This window comes from Tachysurus vachellii, chromosome 2 (genome assembly GCF_030014155.1).
Source record: "Tachysurus vachellii isolate PV-2020 chromosome 2, HZAU_Pvac_v1, whole genome shotgun sequence".
Taxonomy (NCBI): domain Eukaryota; kingdom Metazoa; phylum Chordata; class Actinopteri; order Siluriformes; family Bagridae; genus Tachysurus; species Tachysurus vachellii.
Window position 1 is genome coordinate 30,715,375 of NC_083461.1, and position 23,988 is coordinate 30,739,362.

A 23,988-nucleotide genomic window follows, 5' to 3' on the forward strand; every position below is an offset into this window, starting at 1 on the left:
TGATTCAAACACTGACTCAATAAATTCAAAGAATCACTGACTCAAGTACTGACTCATCCGTTTCAGGAGGAGCAAACTCCCTCAAATAATGAGTTGCTACATGCAAGAGGAGCAAATCTCAGTCATGACCAATAACTTACTCAAACAGTGAAACAGAATGTAAGAGGAATAAATCTCAACCATGACTAAAGAGTCACTGACTTAAACACTCACTTCCTAAATGCAAAAAGAGCAAATCTTGACATTTGAAATTTTCTCTAACTGAAACACTGAATCTTTGTCAATAACTAACTCTGACATCACCTTGATGAACAGGAGAAACAATAACAGTTGTACCCAAATGATTCACTGACTTATGTTTGGCAATAATGCCAATCTACAGTATGCATAATAGTGAAATGGATGACTGATACTGACTCGTTCACTTTAGTGATTCGTCCGTAAGTGACAAAACGGTTCGTTAACAAAACAAGGACGTGCGCCGCAGAAGGCTGAACAGCAGGCAATTAATGCTAATTGACTCTCTCACACACACATACACTCAGGTCAGCAGGCCACCACTCAACCAAATCGTTGTAATAAATGAAGATGCACATACACGAATAAAAAAAAGAAAATCGAATATTGCACCTTAAATCATTTCCTGCAGTGCTACAGATGGGGATCTTGCCTTCAATTAAGAGAGATTAAGCCTAGATGTCAAAAGGTAACCATGTGTTCCACGCAGATGAATGCAATGTGCTTCAATGCACACCAGTAATTTTCATGTGTGTGAATAAGAAGAGTGGATTTGTACGAATATGTTATTCAGTATGGGGGCACGGTGGCTTAGTGGTTAGCACATTCGCCTCGCACCACCTCCAGGGTTGGGGGTTCGATTCCCGCCTCCGACTTGTGTGTGTGGAGTTTGCATGTTCTCCCCGTGCCTCGGGGTTTCCTCCGGGTACTCCGGTTTCCTCCCCCGGTCCAAAGACATGCATGGTAGGTTGATTGGCATCTCTGGAAAATTGTCCGTAGTGTGTGAATGCGTGAGTGAATGAGAGTGTGTGTGTGCCCTGTGTTGGGTTGGCACTCTGTCCAGGGTGTATCCTGCCTTGATGCCCGATGACGCCTGAGATAGGCACAGGCTCCCCGTGACACGAGGTAGTTTGGATAAGCGGTAGAAGATGAATTAATGAATGAATGTTATTCAGTCAGCTAAATCCTGAGAAATGTGTGTGTGTGTTTGTGTGTGTGTGTGTGAAGCATCAGGGTAAGCAATTGGGCAAACATCAAGGTATGCTACAGACACACCTTCCAGCTTTGTTATACCATATTTTTTTTCCATGAACAAAACTAAATGAGTCAATCTCTCCCAAATGTCCACATGTTTGTATGAATCTTCATTCTTTTCCCCAAAGCAGAACTCTCATACCCTTTCTTTGGATAACGGGAGCAGATGGGCAATATCAAACTGGCATCTCACCAGAAAAGACAATGGGACTGGTTTTCCATCGGAACTCCACATACACTCACACACACAGAAACAGAAACAGATGGCATGCATTGGACAAACCGGCATCGGATATAAATAAACCCCATACCTCCAGCTCTCTGAGGATGTGAGATGTACTGTAATCAAGTATCTGTTTCCCCACTGACCATTTTCTGTAAAAAGGCAACGCAAAAGATTCTCAGCATGTATACAATCCTGCACACAGAGATCTCCCCTCAGGTAACAAAACAGATTGCACACAATTATTCCTGGTTGTTTTTGAGATCTAGAACATCTGGTGAATGCCCAACCTTCAAAAGGGAGCTCTACGCTTCTGATGCTTAGGTACACCTAACCTTCATGTACTTCATAATTCTCAGTCTAAACTTCAAATTCATTCCAGTATCATTCATTAAGATACTTGTCTTTTTTGTCTGATATCTGTTGTACTTTTCTATTCTCTCTGTAACCGATTGATTTTCGCAGTAACCAAATGATTCTTGCTCTAACCTTCCGAATCCATCTGTAACCAACTGATTCTCACTGTAACCAAGTAATTCATACTGTAACCTTCCAATTCTCTCTCCAATGGAATGATTCTTACTGTAACCTCCCAATTCTTTGTATTACTGACTGATTCTTGCAGTAACCAAATGATTCTTGCTGTAACTTTCCAATTTTCTGTGTAACTGACTGAATCTCGCTGTAACCAAATGATTCTCACTATAAAACTTCCTATTCTCTCTGTAACTGATTGATTTTCTCTGTAACCGACTGATTTTCACAGTAACCGAATGATTCTTGCTGTAACTTTCCAATTCTCTGTATTACTGACTGATTCTCATATTAACCAAGTGATTCTTGCTGTAAACTTACAGTACAAATCTAATTCTGATCAAATGATTATTGCGGTAACCTTCTGATTCTCACCGTAACCAGCTGATTCTCACTGTAACAAAGTGATTCATGCTGTAACCTTCCAATTCTTCCTCCAATTGAATGATTCTTACTGTAATCTTCCAATTCTTTGTATTACTGACTGATTCTTGCTGCAACCAAATGATTCATGCTGTAACCTTTTGATTCTCACTGTAACTGGTTTATTCTCTCTGTAACCAATTGATTTCCCTTGTAACCAAATGATTCTCACTGTAACTTCACAATTCTCTGTGTAACTGACTGATACTTGCTGTAACCAAATGATTCATGCTGTAACCTTCTGATTTGCTTTGTAACCAAATAATTCTCAGTGTAAACTTCCAATTCTCTGTGTAACTGATTTATTCTTGCTGTTACCAAATGATTCATGCTGTAACCTTCTGACTATCATGTGTAACCAAATGAATCTCAATGTAAACTTCCAATTCTGTGTAACTGATTGATTTTCTCTGCAACCGACTGATTTTCACAGTAACCAAATGATTCCTGCTGTAACCTTCCAATTCTCTGCATTACTGACAGATTCTAATAGTAACCGAATGATTCTTGCTGTAACCTTCCAACTATCTCAGTAACTAAATGATTCTTGCTGTACCCTTCCAATTCTCTGTATTACTGACTGATTCTAATAGTAACCAAGTGATTCTTGCTGTAACCTTCCAACTATCTCAGTAACAAAATGACTCCTGCTGTAACCTTCCAATTCTCTTTATTACTGACTGGTTCTCTTAATAATCAAGTGATTCTTGCTGTAACCTTCCAACTATCTCACTAACCAAATGATTATTTCTGTAACCTTTTGTTCTCACTGTAAACTTCTATTTTCTCTGTTATTTATAGCTGAGAAGCTGCAGTGGAACTGCACTGGCATAACATCAACACTACACCTACATGACTTAATAGTAGAGTGCAAGCCTCTTTGCAAGTCTGTTCTGGTCTTCTGTCACATGCTCGATCGGACTGACTCACTCATCTGATATGAATAATAACACAATCTCCTGGCCATTACATCTAATGATAACATTATTAGACTGAGTATTTCTGTTCTCTGTTACACACTATGCACCACGTTCCCCATCTGTGTTTGTGTTTGTGTGTGCTGTGCTAATCACTGCCTCGTCCAACCTTCACACATGGTTGCTCATGCACTTTCTGGGCATTAGGCATTCTGTGGTTTTGTGTGTGTGTGTCCATGTAGAGTGTGTGCCAGGACAGTGGGCATTGTAGGGTGGCATATGCAAGAATGCCAAAGATAATCACAGTGCTCTAAAATATAAATGTTGTAGTCAGTAAAGACACCCAGAAGCAAAGATTAAAGTGTGCGAACCTGGTAAAGAAAGTAAAGTAAGAACCTGGACTGTATTCAGGTATGGTTTATAAAGAGAATGAAAGCTTTTTTTTTGTAACACATTACTATATATAGCACTTTTGAATTCTCAGATCTGATTGGTCAGATGGTGTTTATTCACATTCTATAAGATCAACTCAGGCTATAGGGCTGTAGTACGTTATCATATCATTTTTACTGTACATTAATGACACATTTGTTCTTGTGGACATTCATGGCAGATATTTATTTAACATTTAACCTTTTTCGCCTATACGCTGGCATTCCATTCTGCCAGCACAATCTAAATCGGCTTATGGGACATTTTCAGTTGGTATAAACAAATGGATTATTTATATAACCGTGATTGGCTACTAGTGTAAAATGTGATTTTACCTTTGTTGGATAACTTTACATAGAATTTTAGTGGTTGAAGATCAACTATTTATAACTGTTGCAAATGTTATATAATTTACAGCCATATTTATCCTACCCTGACACTAAGAATTGCATTTTATCCCTTACATAAAAATGTAGTACTTCTGTAGTATATCATGTGCAGCGTAATGTGGAAACATGTACATTGAACACAGCCTTAGAGAAAATAAAACTACAAGTTCAATGATGATTATCAGTATGAAAAGTAATCAGGGCCATATAAAGCTCAATGCTAATGCAGCTTGATTGTTTTTTAATGAAATTGTATCTGCTATCCGCAGGCAGACTGCAGTATATTCACCAGTTTAATGAGTACGTGTTCCAAAAATGAAAACTCTAAGGAACTGGGAAAATTTGAAGAGACAGCCATAGACTCTCGCTCTCATCACTGTTACTCACATTCACATTTTACACACAGAGCCAGAGGGGAAGAAAACCTGTTATACAAGCCACTGTCACTAAGATTAGTGCTATAAAACAAACAACAAACCACATGCATGCACATCAGCATTGTTTTTCTTTTTTTTTTCTTTCTACATTGTTTTTCTTGTATAATACTGTACCGAAAATGAATAAATATAGAAATACATATGACAAAACAATGCAACCTTCTCTGTCAGTCCCTATTTTCTATCCCCTAGTTTTTGTCAGTCTTAAAGGATTTCTAACATTAGCATTAGCATTATTTATATAACACCCGGTCATGACTTTGTGTTTCCAGATCGCTCATTAGTAAACTGTTATCTAAATTCGGCTGGGTGCCTTGTTCACTGATGCTCTACAGTATATACGGTAGTAAAAAGTGACACATCTGTGGTATATATGATAACCGTAAGATCTTGTTCTTCACAGGAAAGTCCTGGCTATTCATAACTCCCCTATAGATAGATAGTAATATTTGCAAGTGTAAAAATAAAGAAATCTTTTATACTTTGCCCAGGAATGAACATCCTTCTAAAATCCTGCAATTGTAAAGTAGGTAGGGAAGAAACAGGAAAACGTGTTAGAGCTAACTTCTTGTTTAATCTGTCCACTATAAACAAAAACTGAACACCATGGCACTGCTCTCGACAAAAATTTGCCTCTTGTCCCAAATTTGCAAAAGATCACCTTGGTATCCTGTTATGCATCTGGGACAATATTCTCTGGACAAATAAGACAACAATGTTAAAAAAAGCACTGCAAACTAAGTCATCATAATTTACAGCTGCAGGACCTGTTATGTTACAGCTGTTTAGGACCTGTTCTGATTGCATCAGAAGCTGGACAATTTGCAATCCTTGAATTAAACAATGAATAAAAAAAATGCATGAGAAATTTTCCAGAAATTATACGTATTTTAAGTTGATTATTACTCTTTCATGATCCGAATAGACTTCTCAGTAGACATGTAAAAAAAGCTTACTGCAGGTTCTGTTTATGTTGTCATTAAACTCTCAAACTGGATGTGAGGCTTTTAATCTGGATGATTTGATTAGATCGGATGAGTTTTTACTCAAAATTTCTTGACAGTGCAAGAACTTTACCTTTGACTGTCCTTCAAAAACCTTTCTATGTGGTAAAGGAGTAACATTTCTGCAATATCACCGTGCGCAAGTCGATAAGACACAAGAAACAGTATTATGTGTCATTTTTGCATCAGACCATTTCACATTGAACTACAAATGGCCAATACAGATGTGTAAAGTACAGATGTTCTTTGGTTTCAGAAGGATCGATATGTCTGATATTATGATCATGACTAGACCATGTTTAATTCCAACAACTGTAACCTAACAAATTCAAGCTCTCCTAACAGGACTGATTGGCATGCGGTGGCCATTCTGTTAATAGATCTTAGCATTTAGCCATTGTTGAGTTTTTCACCAGCAAATTTAGGAGAATTGGCCAATAATATTAGAGCTAGTCAGCAAAAGAATATACAGCAGGAGACTACTCTCTCAATGCCTCGGCCAATTACCAGGCAGGGAACCAACCCAGCTACTGAGGGGTTAATTAATTAATATTAATTTAATAATGGGGTTGACTGAGGGGTAGTGTCCCAATCCTAAATAAAATTGGGGGTTGCATTAGGATGGACCAAATCAAATATGTGGATTAGATGATCTGCTCTTGCAATTCTGAACAGAAAGCAACAAAAGGACAACAACATTATTTATGGTTTGAGCCACCAAATCAGCAGGGGGAAAAAATGACTGCAAAGAGATTAATTGTAGTACAATTGTCCCCAGTGGACATTTTTTTAATGAGTTTTCATAGATTACTAGTGTATTCTTAAAAGGATACTGTGTCCACATTTTGTTATAGCTCAAGAATACCATTCTTAACCCTCAATTAGCTCTTAATAAAATTAGTTTTGTACAAAAACGATTTTTTTCTTCAAGTCAAGTCAAGTCACTTTTATTGTCACATCACCACAGCACATGTGCCTTGGTGAGTGAAATTCTTGGGAGCGAGCTCCAGAAATTGCAGAAACAATTAGTACTGCATTATGTTGTGACCTACTGTATTCCTATCACTGCAGGGAAATCCTCTGAAGACCTAACTACACGCCCAATGAATGCTGTCTTACATCTTGAATCAGCAGAAATCATCTATCTGAGGCTGCCTCCTTTTCTGTCAGAACAGTAAGGCCTTCAGGTCACATGTGGTAAACATTTAAATCCGCTATCACACCCTGCCACAGGTCTGCTCTTCAGCACAGATGACAAAGGCGGGTTGATAACTGTGGCAGAGCAGCAGATGGTTATTCAGATAAAGGACAGTGCGGGAATGCGATTGGAAATCAAATGCAAATCGAAGTGAGATTAGTAGGACTTGAACTGTAAGATGTAAGACAAAGCCGTGTGTTCGCTTTGAGGTTACGATCTCTTCTTGTTTCGCTGTTTGTCATAAGTTCTCTGCCTATTTTTTTATCTAGACTGATCTAGATGTGTCTTTACAGTAGCTGTGTCTTTACTGAATGAGACTAGAGTCTTAGATTCAATACTTTCTTAACACTGTGTTTGGTCACTCTAACATTTTACATATATGTCTCACTAGCTTTTAGAATCTTTTAAGTAACAGAAGAAGGTTTGAAAACTGCAAAATGTGGTTACTAATAAACAAGACTTGGGAATGTGTTATTGCATCATCAAATATCAGAGCCTATCATTATCTAATATGTAAATGAAGAACATGAATCAGTGATTTATGACAGATGTAGGGCATGTAGGGTTGTGGGGCATTTTCATATACATGAACAAGTCTCAGATTATACCATCTGGAACTACACCAACCTTTAACCTTGGGGTAGTTCTGGACAAAAAACCTTCTTGCCTCACAGTGCTGGGTCAAGAAAAGGTTTGTCCTTGGCACCATCAAGAGGATCTGACCATTTCTAACCACAAAGGATAATGTCCAGCACACTGTCTTCTAGAGACTGGATTACTGCAACCATTTTGTTGCAGATTTTAGCTCTGCGAACACCACCTCATTGCTTGTTTTTCCCTCCACTGGCTTCCTGTAGCTGTTGGGGAATGAACTTTCCCTGCCTGTCTAAACTACTGGTTTCAACAAAGACACAAAATCTCTTTACTAAGAACTAGAAATAGTAGATAATGTTTATAGATGTATTTATTTCTTTCCATGCTGTAATAACCAACCCACAGATTACAGTAAGTACCCATACCCCCAGAGCATCCAACCCAAACCTAATGACCCAGCATGAGGAAATGTTCTTGATAAGCACTTCTGTACGTTATTCTGGATTATGGCATAGAGCATTTACTAAGCATTATTCATTTGTTAAACTGTTGACATATTGTATAAAATTAGTTAAAACCTGGTTGATGGTAGTCATGACACAATGGTCTATTATGGTTTATGGTCTTAATGGTCTACAGATAATTTTTTAAATGACATTTTGACATTTTTACAGTCTATCTTTACTGTTGCAGTCAAGAATACTTGATTTTACTGTGGAATTTTTCAAAATTCTCAATGCAACATGATTTTTTTCCTCATTTTTTTATTTGCCTGCAAAATCACAGCAAGCAACAGATTCTTCTTTAATAGCAGATAATGATAAGATAGCTGTACTCATGTTCGAAAAACATGTTAAGGGAATGGAAGAGTGGCAGCATTTTTATTGGGATGATATCACTATACAATTCTTGGTTCAAATCTATGGAAACTTTGAAGTATTTCTGAAAAATTGTCTCTGAATATTGCAGAATTTGCTTGATTTTGTGGTCATTTCCACTGACTCTTCTCCACTGGACTCTCATAACTACAAATGTTCTCAAACAAAACACCTTTTTTTATGCTGTGCTGTAAAAATGGTCATACATTACATATAGCACTACATCATGGTTTATTGTTGGTGCAATCAGCCTGTTATTTTACTGTCAGAATATAAATCAATAAAGGCAAGTTTTTTTTTATTACATACCATAATTAATTTCATTTTTAATTTTCATTACTGTTTATCTTGTGTCCTCAATTCATACAAATTGTTTGATAATGGGAAAGCAGATGCTTTTTACATCATTGCCAGAAAAAGTTCAGCAAAGAGGACCAACCCTGTCATGTCACACTTTAAGGGAATTCAGCCGGGTCCTCAAAGACTCTCTCGGATAGAAAGATGGCAGTTGATAAAGAGGAGTTATGGGTAGTGCTACAGTTGGAATGTGGCCAAACAGATATCATAACTCACAGAGCAAGAAAAAGAGAGAGAGAGAGAAGAGAGGCAGAAAGCACTTTTGGCACAATGCCAGCCTTTAAATCATCTACGTTGGTAATGCTCTTTACTGCGTTTCCTTATTTCTTCCCATCGTACTTTGAGTGGGTATTTTTGTCTTTACATATGAGGATGAGGATGCTGAATAGTTTTGTTTAGTTTTTAAATTTGTCTAAATAACAAATGGGAACTATATATGTATATAGCTTCATATGTATAATTTGTATTTATATGTATAAATACTTTATAAAATATAACATGCTGCACTACAGTTTATATACTGTTACGCCAATCAAATGTCATAGATAGATAATGTTAGCATGTACACTGTTCACATTGTTAAAATCGCACATATTCTGTGAACATACAATGTATGTACTTTATTTTCAACACACAGACATTCGTGCAATACTGACGTAGTTACAAGGTACAACCTCTTGCACTCATAACACTAATTAATCTCAGTGTTATAATCTCATAACACTATGCTGTCACTGCACTGCTGTATATTGTTTAGACTGCTAATACTTTACTGTTTTCTTTCAACACATACATATATCATGTCTTTACAGATATACAGTATGGATGTGTTGAAAGAGGACATGAAGGAAATTGGTTTGAGAGTAGATGATGCCGAGGATAGAGTTAGGTGGAAACAGATGATGTGCTGTGACAACCCTTATCGGGAAAATCCGAAAGTAACAGAAAATACTGTCTTTACTGTTATCTTGGCTTCTATACTTCCTAATTATTTAATTACTCATATATTCTTACTAACTAATTTATTAATCATAGTTTTTTATATTCGGCATCTTAAGTGCTTCTAACCCCATTTCATTGTTTTGTACCACTGTGTACACCCACAAGCCACACATTATCGTTCTATACCCCGCAAAACCTGCAGCACTAAAGGAAATAAGGGTGAGGCGCTTCAGCACCATGGCTAGCACCGCTGAGTGTGGCTGCGAGGTGGGGTGGCCAAAAGCCTGCCAAACGCGGAGGAACCAATTAGGAGCGGTCTGTAATCTCCTCACCCTCCAAGAGTGGGCTAGTTCAAACAATAGGGATAAGCAGCAGGGAGGTAAGTGTTCTGTTCCGTCGGGCTAAAAGCTCATGCAGTATTTTGCCTCCCTGTGTGTCTGCAGAACGTATGCTGGGAAGAGGACGATGACGCCACGCTATGCTGAGCCACTGCCATGCTTCTGGGATTTGCCTCACGGCCTCTTGACCTCTACCACAGACCCCACTCCACGCTGCATATTCCACAGACTTTTCTCTTCTCACTGGTTGTTTTAAAATAAAAGAGCACTTTTTTCCAATACCTACCACCTCTGAACTGCATTGTGCTATGAGCTGCTACTATATATATATATATATATATATATATATATATATATATATATATATATATAGTAAAAAACTTGAATCTTGGATCATTCTTCCTGGAAAGATTCAAGCACTGAGTCTCTTCCTGTAACGTCTAATAACGTTAGAGGCATAGAAAACATGTGCCAAGGGATACTGAAGCACTCCTGCATATACAACCTTTCAAGCTCTCTTATTTTCTTAGGCTTCCATATGTGGACTTCCGTCTTCCATTCACAACCCGAAGATCATAGTATGGTCATTGTACATTATATATTTTCATTACTGCAGCCATTGCCATGTTGATTTAGAAAACTGTCTATGCACATTATATTTTTAAAACCTATCAATAGAAAAGCATCTACATCACGAGGGATCCAACTATGTTTCTATCCTCCAGAGCCAGCCAGACTTAAACAAACAGAGGTACTTAAGGGTCCAGTACAAAACAACCATCAAGGTAAGAATGGACATAGTCAGATTTTGGTCCTATCTATATACAAGCTACAATTTCTTCTTTGATGCTTGGTGAAGTGAAAGGTGCTATTTCCAAATTTCCAATGTTTGTCTTTTTTCCTCTTGTTTTGTTTTTGTGCTTTTAATACATATATTTAAGAGAACAAGAGAACGTGTTGCTTGTTTGTGTTGGTTTATTATACAACTCTGTTACTGAGTTGTTATTATAGTTTCTGACATATTACTGATATATGATTTAATGTAAGTTGATTTATTAAAGATTAAAGATGAATAGAAAATAAAGAAAATATCATTCAAATAAAAGAAGAGAAAAAAAAAACAAATGATGCCGTATTAAAGTATCATTCATCTTGTAACTGGTGGCAAACAATTTTTTTATGTTTATTCTATATAATAATTTTCCTTATAATGATTCAAATATGAGGTGCCAATAATTTTGTAGTGACCTTTTTTGAAACTTTTGATTTAAGACAATATTCTCATGTAAGAAAATTCTATTAAATACAGTTTATTTGTGTGTTACTGCTTTTTTTTTTTTTTGAACAGTAATTCCCCTCCACACACAAAATCCAGCTTAATTAAATTTACAAACTGTCTATTCCAGCTTTAACTCTTTATAAACTCAAGTTGAACCTCTGAAGTGATGCTTTTTGTTCTCACTTCTACAGCAGTGTACGCTATACAAATGAAAGGCTTTCTTACTTCATTGTCGTGGTGTCTATAATGACCGCAGACAGCCGTTCAGTGAAAGCACTGACTGTATGCTGATATCGATTGAGATCTGCAGGTACTTATGTAAATAGTATGCAAATGTTGTTGACACAGAAATGAATTTCATGACTTTGTAAGCCGTGTTTGTAATCACTACATCGTGACTTCTGACAGAAAATCAGAACTGACAGATGTTTACATTCTTGACAAAGAAAACCTAGATTATTTAGACTGTTGAGGGTTTGTTTAAAATGACCCACGGTTTGACATCACAGTGAGTGTTTATTAAAGGTTAACTGGAACACAGTGCTGTAGGATGCTCGAATCTGATTGGTCAGAAGGTTGTTTCTGGTTGTGATGTAATTCACGCTCTACAGTAGACGCATTACAGTTTCAACAGGAAAGAATTCCACGGGGACTTTCAAAGGTTAATGATGAAAAACACATACTAAGAAAAATGTGTAGTTACTGACATTTTTGGAAGGAGTCTCCAGTTCCAGAACTTAACTTGTAGTGAAAGTGTGCAGAAAAGAGGATACTTTTTTTTAAATTATTTTTTTTCTATCTATCTATCTATCTATCTATCTATCTATCTATCTATCTATCTATCTATCTATCTATCTATCTATCTATCTATCTATCTATTGAAAGGGGGATGTGTGTGCTTATATAGAGGGATAGATAGATAGATAGATAGATAGATAGATAGATAGATAGATAGATAGATAGATAGATAGATAGATAGATAGATAGATAGATAGATAGATAGATAGATAGATAGATAGATAGATAGACAGACAGACAGATAGATGAGTGGATAGATAGCAGGGAGCTAAAGATAGATAGATAGATAGATAGATAGATAGATAGATAGATAGATAGATAGATAGATAGATAGATAGATAGATAGATGTACGAGTGGATAGATAGCAGGGAGCTATAGATAGATAGATAGATAGATAGATAGATAGATAGATAGATAGATAGATAGATAGATAGATAGATAGATAGATAGATAGATAGATAGATAGATAGATAGATCTAGTCCACTTGTTCGGTCAGTCTTGCAGCTAATTATCACCTGCAGTATACTCAGGTGTGCTGTATGACAGTGTGACATGGCCTGCAGAGAGACATGACTCAACCCTACTCTCCCATGCAGAGTACAAGAACCTCAGATTCTCTCTATCTCTTACCTACCCAAATCTCCTTGGTGAGGTTAAAGCTTGTGACACTGGCAGCAGGCTGTCACAGCATCATGAGTTGAACATATGTCACCTTAAACCATCTCTCTGTGTGAGTGTGAAAAAGGAAAAAGCGAAGAAAAAGGTGTAGACTTTCTGACATGCTAACTAGGAGCCGCCACCATATAAAACTAACATTCGTACATATTAAGTGCAGGTACTGTATGAGGCAGGATGTGCAATAACCAAAGCAGAATCTGCAGCATTATAGGTTTTGAGCTCTAATTAAACACGTCTGGGGTGGTTTTGCAGGTCACGTGTTTCATCAGCGATGCAGTTTGTACATATATGGTCTCTGCTCCAGTTTTTTAGATAAATAATTGAGTATCCTACAGTGTCACCTACTGGTCATCTTCTGATGTTGCTTGAAACTGCAAGAGTCAAGAGTCGGTGCTCACAGAGAACAGGGGAAAGGACTTTTTCAAGGAATAACTTAATAAGTAAATGAACAATTTAGTAAATATGTAAACATTTTTAAATGAATTGACTAAAAACAGTTACCACAGCGAATCATCTGATCTGGATTTTTAGTTTACGTCGGATGCTAATTAACTAAAAAAAAGAACTGAATTGGAAAAATTCTGAAAAAAAAAGAAACATTAGAAAAAAATACATCCATCCTAAACAGGGTCACACAGAGCATGGAGACTATCAGAGGAGATGCTGGGCACAAGGCGGGGGACATTCTGGATGGGGATCCAACATATCACAGGTCACAATCACACACACTCCTGTGCTACGGATTATATATATATATATATATATATATATATATATATATATATATATATATATATATATATATATATATATATACATATATATGGACTGAGAAGGAAGTGCCCAAAGCACAGGAAGAACATACAACGCCACATACACACACACACGACAGAGGTGGGAATCAGTTGTTTTATTCTCAGTAGAATTATCTGGCTGTGCTGCATGCTTGTCAAAGCTCTGTCATATTTTGTTCTTTTCCACCTGACAGAGATGGAGGTGAAGTGATGGGATATTAGACATGTCTCGAAAATGATTGACAGGAGGACCATGTAAACACAAACAAGCATTTCCGGACCATGACATAGTTTTCTAAACAGGTTTCCTCCTGTGAAACTTAAACAATAAGATTTCAAATCATGTTCTACATATTTTTGGCTATTTGTACAAATATGTCATTTAATTTTTTTAAACTTTGACAACTGCAGCTTTAAAAAAAGTGAAAAAGGAACCAAACTCAATGACAAAGAATATTGAAAATTTTAAACCACAAACCATATATGGACAGATATGACAGATATGACACACACACACACACACACACACACACACACACACACACACACACAAACAGGTATCTCCTCCATATGTGACTTACCTTAGAGTGAATGTTAATATAAACACACAGCATGAAAGACTTGATCAGATTATAATTACCAAAGCATTTAAGCAAATGCATGTGTGAGAATGCACAAAGAGAGAGAGAGAGAGAGAGAGAGAGAGAGAGAGAGAGAGAGAGAGAGAGAGAGAGAGAGGCAGAAATGTGTCATATTTACGATAAACACTTGGAATCACTTACTGAGGTTACAGTCTATCCTGATACAATCTGGCGAGAGAGAGAGTGAGATGGTGAGATCAAATCAAAGAGAAAGAACAGAAGGAAGAGAGATAAAGAGCAAGAGAGAACGAGAGTGAGAGAGAGAGAGAGAGAGAGAGAGAGAGAGAGAGAGAGAGAGAGAGAGAGAGAGAGAGAGAGAGAGAAAAAAGAAAGAACAACATTTTACATCCTTCAAGGTACATTCTGCAGACATCCGAGATATTTGGCTGGACCACTACCCGGGGACACGCCTCGAGTCAGAGTCACCCTTATCCTAAACATTTATTTATTGTTTCTGTTTCCCTCCATTTTGCCCGAGAGAGCTCCAACAGCTCACCATCACCAAACTGATTGGAAATAAGGCCAGTGTGACTTACATTGGCATTTAAAACAAATCTAAATACATGCTTTTTTTTTTATTCATATTTGAGCCAATCGTTGATTCAGTAAAAAAGATTCAGTCACATATCCTATTTTACCACCTCATTACATAGTGTGTTTGTATTAAAGCAGATGGTTCAGTGGTCTGGAGCTCTTTGGACAATCAGGATTCGCCAGCTGGAATTATAGGCAAGGGTGATCTGCACACGTCAGCCATAAATGCAGCCTCCTACATCCGAAACAAATTCCTCCCCAGTCCTTCATCCATATAATATGCTGCATTAAAGGAGCAGTTTGAAATATTGTTTAGAGCCTGGACGGTGTCCTAGACTGGTCTCATGTGTTCTGTATGTCTGCCCTTAGATTTAAATGTGTGTGACATTTTTCCACATGGACTCACTTTGCTATGTCATGACCTCATATACCACAGTTATAAATAAGAACTGTGCATATTACAGTGCCCTCTACTGGTCAACTAGTGATATTATCTAAAGATGTGTAATATATTATACTGATTCTTGTCTCATTTGCTAAAACAAACAAACAAAGGAAAACAAGAATAATCAAAAGGAATAACTAACTAGTTATTTATAACTAAATAACATCTATCTATCTATCTATCTATCTATCTATCTATCTATCTATCTATCTATCTATCTATCTATCTATCTATCTATCTATCTTTAGCTCCCTGCTATCTATCCACTCGTACATCTATCTATCTACTGTATCTATCTATCTATCTATCTATCTATCTATCTATCTATCTATCTATCTATCTATCTATCTATCTATCTATCTATCTATCTTTAGCTCCCTGCTATCTATCCACTCGTACATCTATCTATCTACTGTATCTATCTATCTATCTATCTATCTATCTATCTATCTATCTATCTATCTATCTATCTATCTATCTATCTATCTATCTATCTTTAGCTCCCTGCTATCTATCCACTCGTACATCTATCTGTCTGTCTGTCTATCTATCTATCTATCTATCTATCTATCTATCTATCTATCTATCTATCTATCTATCTATCTATCTATCTATCTATCTATCTATCCACCCTAACAAGCCCATCTATCTATCTACTGTATCTATCTATCTATCTATCTATCTATCTATCTATCTATCTATCTATCTATCTATCTATCTATCTATCTATCTATCTATCTATCTATCTATCTATCTATCTATCTATCTATCTACTGTATCTATCTATCTGTCTGTCTGTCTCTCTCTCTCTCTCTCTCTCTCTCTCTCTCTCTCTCTCTCTCTCTCTCTCTCTCTCTACCTGCTGCTTGTAGTGTCCATGGATCTTATCCCTTGCTTCATCTAAAGTGAGAGACGCAGCACTGCTTTAGGTCTGTAAAGCTGAACCACTTAACTTATTACAAATACCTGATCAGAAACATATTAAAGAAGCTAAATGCTGCACTTTTTCAATTTCCATGAGTCATGAGCTAATTTACACGTTACATTTTAACATTTTCAAACCTGAATCGAACCTAAGAAACATGTGTCATCTGATTCACTGCCATACTGTGGGACTCAAGTTCTTCTGAGGTAGACAGGAAATTATATGATAAATGCAGGTCTAAACTTTATATATTTATTTATTTATTTATTTATTTAAATATTACAAACTGCACTTTTAATATGGATACTGTTCTATGAAGTAAAGATTGGAGATCGTCCTCAAAACCAATGGTGCCAGCTTTAGATTGGAGATCGTCCTCAAAACCAATGATGGCAGCTTTATGGAGTTATCTCTGGTTGGAAACGTTAGTCATTGTCTCCGTTTGGTGGCTGCAGCCTGCATGTGCAAGCTATAAGGGCTGATGTGAGATCTCGAAACTGTCAACCGCTACGGAGTAGTGATAACAAACAGCCAGCGACCGGGCTCACTGTGAGGAGCGAGAGGAGCAGAGTGCTGTAATATCTCACACTTATACTTCAGCTTTAGTATATGATAGAAACGAAATATGACTGAATTAATGTATTGTCTAAATTAAAATTTGAGGGACTTTCTTGTGGAAAAATAGCTCGCATTTTATGCCAACCTGGGATGTTTTTCCATATGTGAGTGCTAAATGATAAAAATCTATTTATTAATCCTTACTGTTTGAAAAAAAAAATCACACAATTGTAAAAATAAAGAGAAAATAAAAAATAACATGAAAAATGTTATATAATTTAAAATAAAAAAATAAAAATAATTTTAAAAATTGTGGAAAAACCACATATGAAAGTCATGCATACACTACATGTGAAAAAATTAACTGGCTAATAATAATAATAATAAATAATAATAATAATAATAATAAAGTCATAAATAATTAAAAAATGCACTGAAAATAACGTGCACTACAATTTAGATACGTATAAATATCTATAGAAAATTAATAAATAAAATGAAAAAAAAATTGTAATATGAAAAAATTATTTTGGAAAAAAGATGGTATACAAATGAAAAATGTACTTATACAAATTAAACAATAATGTAAAAATAAATGCACTGTTTGCAAAAAAATCTATGAATTCATGGAAAATTAAAAGCATAACCTCTATAACTGAAAAAAGGTGAGATGCAGAAAAAAATAATGAACACAAAAACAGGAATAAGGAATAACAAATTTTTGTGTGATTTGGAGTCATTATCTCTCACTAATTTAATCGTTTTAAGCTAAACTCAGTATGTCACCATTTACTTCCTCGCTTGCCTATCGCAGTATTTGGCGGATTTTGCTTCAAGTTATTGTTTGCTAATTAGCAAAAGTAAAGGTGCTAATGTTTTGAAGTGATTAGAGCATGTGCATTTTGGGCTTAGCATTAGCAGCAGCTTAGCGGTTAGGGGAAAGCAATGGACGTGCAAAACAACGACAGTGAGTCGGTCTCTGGCTGTTCGCTTCAGGGCCGCAGACATACAAGCCATTGAAGGGATGAAAAGTTCCGTCTTCAGAACCTCGAGCTAGTGAGCGAGAGAGAGAAAGATAGAGAGATCCTGTGAGCGCACCTCTGCCTTGTAACGTCCTGTTTCTGTGGCTTCCAGTCACCAATCTTTTCCAACTCACAAAAATTACCATCATAAAACATGGTATTATATAATGTCTACATATGAGGTGAATAAGGTGACATAGGTGCCACATGATTTAAAAGACACAGACTGACATGGTTATGTTCTAAAATATTGCAAGCTGACTTCCATTAAAAGTACAGTAAGCTACGTAGTCAGCTGTCATGACATCAACCCAGGAAGTGTTACAACACAAAACATACTGTATGCAATGATCATTCTATGTCACTCGACTCTTAAAAGTTTCAAGTGTTATGACAACTCGATATTAGCCTTTTGTGTATACATATCACCAGGTTTATGTGATCTGTCCCTGGTAAACTGTATCATAGCTGCCTTTGATGTCGAGTTGATATACTGTACCACCTAAGTCAAGTGACACAGACTGAAATAAAGTATTATAAGTGTGTTATAACAACTGGCAGGCATCAGGACAACTGGTTTTGTGGGATCACCATTTCAGGATGCCATCGTTGTGAGACTCCATGTGTAAAGTGAAGTGGGGTCGATTTTGTGGTAAAATATTCTACTGTGTGGTGCAAACGGTATGTGGTCACTACACAGAGGTAACAGCTAAAGGCACAGAAAAATCTATATAGTTTATATAGTGTATAATATTCAATGTATCCTTATGAGACTGACATGAAAAACAACAAAAAGAATATAAAAACATAAATAACCAAACAAAACTTTAGAAAGTTATCATAGAACTTTCACTGCACACACTTTGCTGGGGATAAAAAAAAAATAATGATAATAAAATAATAAAACAAATAAACATACAAACAAACAAACAAAAAACAAATGCATTACTAATTATTAACAATAAATAATAATAATAATTGTAATAATAATAATAACAACAATAATAATAACAATTATTATTGTTATTATTATTATTATTATTATTATTATTATTTAATAATTATTATCCATGCTTTATTTAATAATAAAGCATGGATAAATAAAACAAGTAAAAACTTGAGTTATTTTCATGAATGAAATAGCTTGCTACAGCCAGATATTCAGTATTGTAAAACAATACAAATAAATGCATTGTTGTTATGATGATGATGATAATTATTATTATTATTATTATTATTATTATTATTATTATTATTATTATTATTATTATTATTATTATTTATAAGTAGTAGTAGTAGTAGTAGTAGTAGTAGTAGTAGTAGTAATAATAATGACAATAATAATAATAATAATAATAATAATAATAATAATAATAATAATAATAATTTGAAGAAGAAGAAGAAGAAGAAGAAGAAGAAGAAGAAGAAGAAGAAGAAATTGTACAAGTAGTACAATTTTAGATAAAATAAATATATATTTGTTAGTTTTTTAAACAGTGAATTCAATTGGTCTAGGTCTCCACCTGCTGGTAAAACTAGCACATTACATGGCAGAGAGTAAGCACACATTCCCAGTGAGGCAGCACTGATTTTGGAAAGAAGCTCAAGGCCTGAGGAGGGTGGAGGATGAAGACAGGGCCATGTGACACACCCAGAGAAACTTCACCGGGAGTAGAAGTGAGGGGCCATGATCAGGAGGATGATAGTGATAATGACGGTTAAGTTTACCCAGATTGACAGTGAGCTTGACCCGTCCGCCATCCAGCTCCAGGCGGAGCGTGTCTGCAGACTCTTTGGAGGTTGTGGCCACCAGAAGGCCATAGGCTCTCTGGGACATAAAACGGAGGGTCAGGTCCTCTGCCTCGGTGTGCAAGGTGCTCGGCATGATGATCTTCAGATACATGCTGCCGTCGTAGCTCAACACTGTGGCTTCTGTGGGGTGGACAGGAAATCTTACTGTAGCATGTGTGGCTAACAACACAAAACTTACAGATTTAACAAACTATTTTTTTTTTTTGTTTATTCCCATCTTGAGGCAGTATCCAGCAACAACACTAGATGGAAGAAGAGAACCACTTAATGGCCTGCTTAATGGTGTACCATAGATCTGTTGCTTTCAAGTTAAAATATATATAAATAGGCACACACAGAAGAGTTGCCATGTAGGATGATGTAACCATGAGGGTATAAGAAGCAATACTTCCTGAGATAAGAGTCAATTTGGCCAGCAAAACCAGTAAGACCAGATGTGCTACAGCTCCATGCCTCCGACTGCTGTCACCCTCCGTATTCGGTCTGTCCTGCACTGGCTGCTGCCTTTAACAGTTACGCAGATGGTCATGGAATGCCTCATCGCTCTGCTACCTCTTTCAGGACTTTTTCAGCGAAAGTGTTGGAGAACTCACCATATCAGCTGAAGTGATTTCTCCAATGTGTGACTATTAACAGTTCTCATGGCTACGGCTGTATATTTTGTATTTTTGCCTCTCTGAACAAAACACCCGCTGGCATTGAACCACGCACCAAATACGATATGTAAATATTAAGGATCAAGTGGTTTCATATTGCTTTTATTATGTTAATTTGGTGGACCACATTTGGTGGTGAGATGAAACCTAACACTACAACATCAATCATGATATCGAGAAACCCCCGAAAGGGTATTCAGGCGATGTAGGAGCGCCTTTTCTCCCTGCTGTGGCCACTCAAAATCCTTCTTCTGACATTGTAGATTAATGAACCGCCTGCGAGAACGCAAAGGATACTCCTCATTTAGAAACACCTGCGGTTTCAAATGCCACTGCTTTATCTGTTCGCTTAAATCTCAAAAACTCTTGCCATGACTCTTGTAAATATTTGAGCCTTAATTACACTCCTAAACATTGGCAAACCTATATTTCTTCACTGCCTTCTCTATACCAGGCTGTCTACTAGTGTCTGAAACTAGTGGTTAGGGCACAGTGATGAATGAGAGAGGAATAGTTATGGGTTCGGCTTTAGCTTGGTAACAATCTGCACAAGAAGGATTCTGGCAATGCATGTTCTGCTCTTGTGCACCTTTAGAAAAGACAGATAATTTTCCAGAGCCTTGAATGTGCTCGTGAATATATAAATATGGCTGAGAGTATCTTGATGTCGCTTCTGTGGTCGCTGGCACATTTAGTCGTTGTAACGCTATAAAAATAAAACTTTTTTTCCAAAATTGAATCAGAGAAAGCTTGCATTTAACTATGTGAAAAATGTAGCTGGTTTATCTCACAGAACATTTTCTGTAAAGTTTATTTTCTCCGATTAATCAATCAGAATGTGGTCGGTTGTGTTTTTAGCCTAGAATGAACAAAAACAAAGCGCGTTTAACAAGCATTCTATCTTTATGAACATTCTAATAATTTACTTCATTTTTTTAATTATTATTAATCCTTTCAATTCAAGAAGCTGGTTTACATGGTGATTCGTTCAAAATAACCTTGAGCAATTAGAAATGAGGAGGTGAAAACATCAGGTTGCCAAAATATTAGAAACAGCAAACTCCAACTTTGAAAAAATCTATAACTGATTAGTAATCGGTAATGAAAAACCTGAGAGTGATCGTGCCATGGGTTTTAACCTACACCGGATAGTTTTCCCAGGCTGCCTTTGAAATATTATGTCCATGGAATATAAACTGTAATGTTTGTAAATATATTCATTCATTCATTCATTCATTCATCTTCTACCGCTTATCCGAACTACCTCGGGTCACGGGGAGCCTGTGCCTATCTCAGGCGTCATCGGGCATCAAGGCAGGATACACCCTGGACGGAGTGCCAACCCATCGCAGGGCGCACACACACTCTCATTCACTCACGCAATCACACACTACGGACAATTTTCCAGAGATGCCAATCAACCTACCATGCATGTCTTTGGACCGGGGGAGGAAACCGGAGTACCCGGAGGAAACCCCCGAGGCACGGGGTGAACATGCAAACTCCACACACACAAGGTGGAGGCGGGAATCGAACCCCGACCCTGGAGGTGTGAGGCAAACGTGCTAACCACTAAGCCACCGTGCCCCCTGTTTGTAAATATATGAAATATAAATATAAGCTCAAAATTTCTGATAAAATTTGCTTTTATTAATAATAATTGGTACTTTTAAAAAATACTGTCAGGAATTCTGGGATAATTCTCTCTCAGGCCACTAGAGGGGGTGCTGGCAGAGATTCTGATTTTGAGATCACGTGTCTTTTCCCACCGGTTGCTTGTTATGCCTAAAGTGTTGCCTTATTTATACCTGCCCTTGTGTATCTGTCTTCGCTCGTCATTGTTACGCGTCACATTCTTGTCATTCACTAGATGGTTTTATTCTGTTGCACCGTTGTAGGAAAAAAATAATTTTTCTGAAATATTGTCCACAATTAGTCCCAGAGACATTTAATTGAAGCTTTAGATGTTTATCTGCATGATGTTATACACTGCACTTGTTAACTATCTGCACAAACAACAGATCTACACTGGACGGCAGCGTTACTACACCGAAATCACCTGCACAGTGAAGTTCCCTATCCTAATGTTTTGAATCGTTATTAATCGTTATTAGCATTCGCAATCCCTCTAGCGATCGATCAAAGTAATTATTATTTGTCGAGGAAGTTTTGCTGCAGAGCTAGCTTCTGCGGCTGACGTCGGTAAAGAAAAATCTTCCACCCGCAATAATCTATCAACTATATGAACTCCTGCCATCTGTTTCTCTGAACAGTAGTACAGTCCATTTCCTAGAATAAATTCTGCATCTCCAGTCAAGAATCCATCAAAGTTATAGGCTCATTCTGCAAGTAAATATAAATATCAGGCAAGTTATCTATTATTAATCTTAGAGCTAATTCTTGTAAAGATGATTAGGATTTTTTATTCTGATGAATGAAGCCGATTTGTGCTTCATGCTTTATTACTTGATTCAGTAAGTGAAAATATAATCAAATAGAAAAGAACCTCACACCTATCTCGCAGTTGCTGCCCAAGTATCCGGTGCCTGTGCAGTCGCAGATATATCGGTTCCAGCCCTCCTTGCAGAGTCCTCCGTTTCCACAAGGCGTGCTGCTGCACCTCTTCTGGAGCTCCCGGGTACAGAAGCTGCTGACCCCCGGAGCGCTCTGGATCTCTGCCAAGCGGCGGACATCGCGACTCTTTCCGTCAATGAAGAGGTCGCGCACGCAGCCCACATAACCGTAGTTCAGCAATGCTGTCCACACTTCCGGAGGAAGAATGAGGTCCTGGCGAGACTCCGGAAGTCCGCCAAGGTACATATCACTGTCCAGGTCAAGAATCTCACTGCCTTCGTTGGAGTTGAAGGGCATGGTGCGGCTGTTCACCGAAATGGAACCTGGAAATGATAATTGTAGAAAGAAGAGAAATCTCAAAATTATCCCAAGTAACATCAGACATCACAATCGGGACATTTGCCATAGTTTGAATCGCTCTTTAATGATCACTTAATCATTCGGAATCTAAAAGTGTAAAGGATTTGTAAAAAAAAAACTTTGGATTTGGTTGACGTTTCCGTAATTATTTAGCTTTAGTTAAAAAGTATGTTATAGCTGTGGTACGTTATAGCTGTGATTTTTAACGTGGAACACTCTCAAAACATTTCCTGTCCTCACATTTAAATTAATAGTAGCTGCTATTAATAAAGTCATAAAGATAAACTAAAAATAAAATGTCAGGTTGCCAAGAACACACAAAACCTACGATCTCCCCATGGAGAAAAACCTACTGGCTGTTGTAACAAACTGACACTTAAAAAAAAGCTGAATAAACTCCACCATATCCATAAGCTTCAAAGTCCTTGTGTAAGATGCTACTATACAAACATTAATGTATTGGAAAGAGGACATTAAAATAAACTTGGTATAATGAATCTGTTCCCTCCTTTGTTCACTTCTTTAAGCGTTCAGTGTGAATCCCATGTGACATTTTTTAACCTGACACACCATCTTTCCAGTCTGTGCATAATAAGTAATAATTAATAAAGCATATTAACAATGGCACGTTCAATTTGTGACTTTTTAATTTTTTATTTAAGCTTTGTCAAGGACTTGAGAAATAGTCCAACATAAAATGTGAAAATGTGCTAATTACATTACAAGTGTAAGAGTAAAAGTGTGTGTGTGTGTGTGTGTGTGTGTGTGTGTGTGTGTGTGTGTGTGTGTGTGTGTGTGGTTAGAGGAACACGAGTGCCTCTCTGAAAAAATCTCTGCACCTGTCTGGATGTATCAATGAGAGTCATGATGCTCTTTTAATTGTCAATTAAAAAGTAATTTAGAGCCAACAGGCAGGTCTATAGAGGTGTGTGTGTGTGTGTGTGTGGTGTATTTGAGACTGATTACTGATAT

The 23,988-nt window shown here is 36.9% G+C and overlaps 1 protein-coding gene across 6 annotated transcripts in view; it reads right to left on the reverse strand.

Moving 5' to 3' along the window:
* nrxn2b (neurexin 2b) overlaps positions 1–23,988 on the reverse strand; it is a 539,034-nt gene that overhangs the window by 232,502 nt on the left and 282,544 nt on the right. For 5 of the 6 annotated variants that reach the window (XM_060864253.1, XM_060864252.1, XM_060864254.1 and 2 more), the window contains 3 exons: positions 22,596–22,979; positions 19,343–19,546; positions 14,272–14,298 (listed from right to left, as the gene is read on the reverse strand). In XM_060864253.1, coding sequence (XP_060720236.1) covers positions 14,272–14,298; positions 19,343–19,546; positions 22,596–22,979 — 615 coding nt within the window. The remainder of the gene's footprint in view (positions 1–14,271; positions 14,299–19,342; positions 19,547–22,595; positions 22,980–23,988) is intronic. The other variant, XM_060864255.1, reaches the window with a different exon arrangement.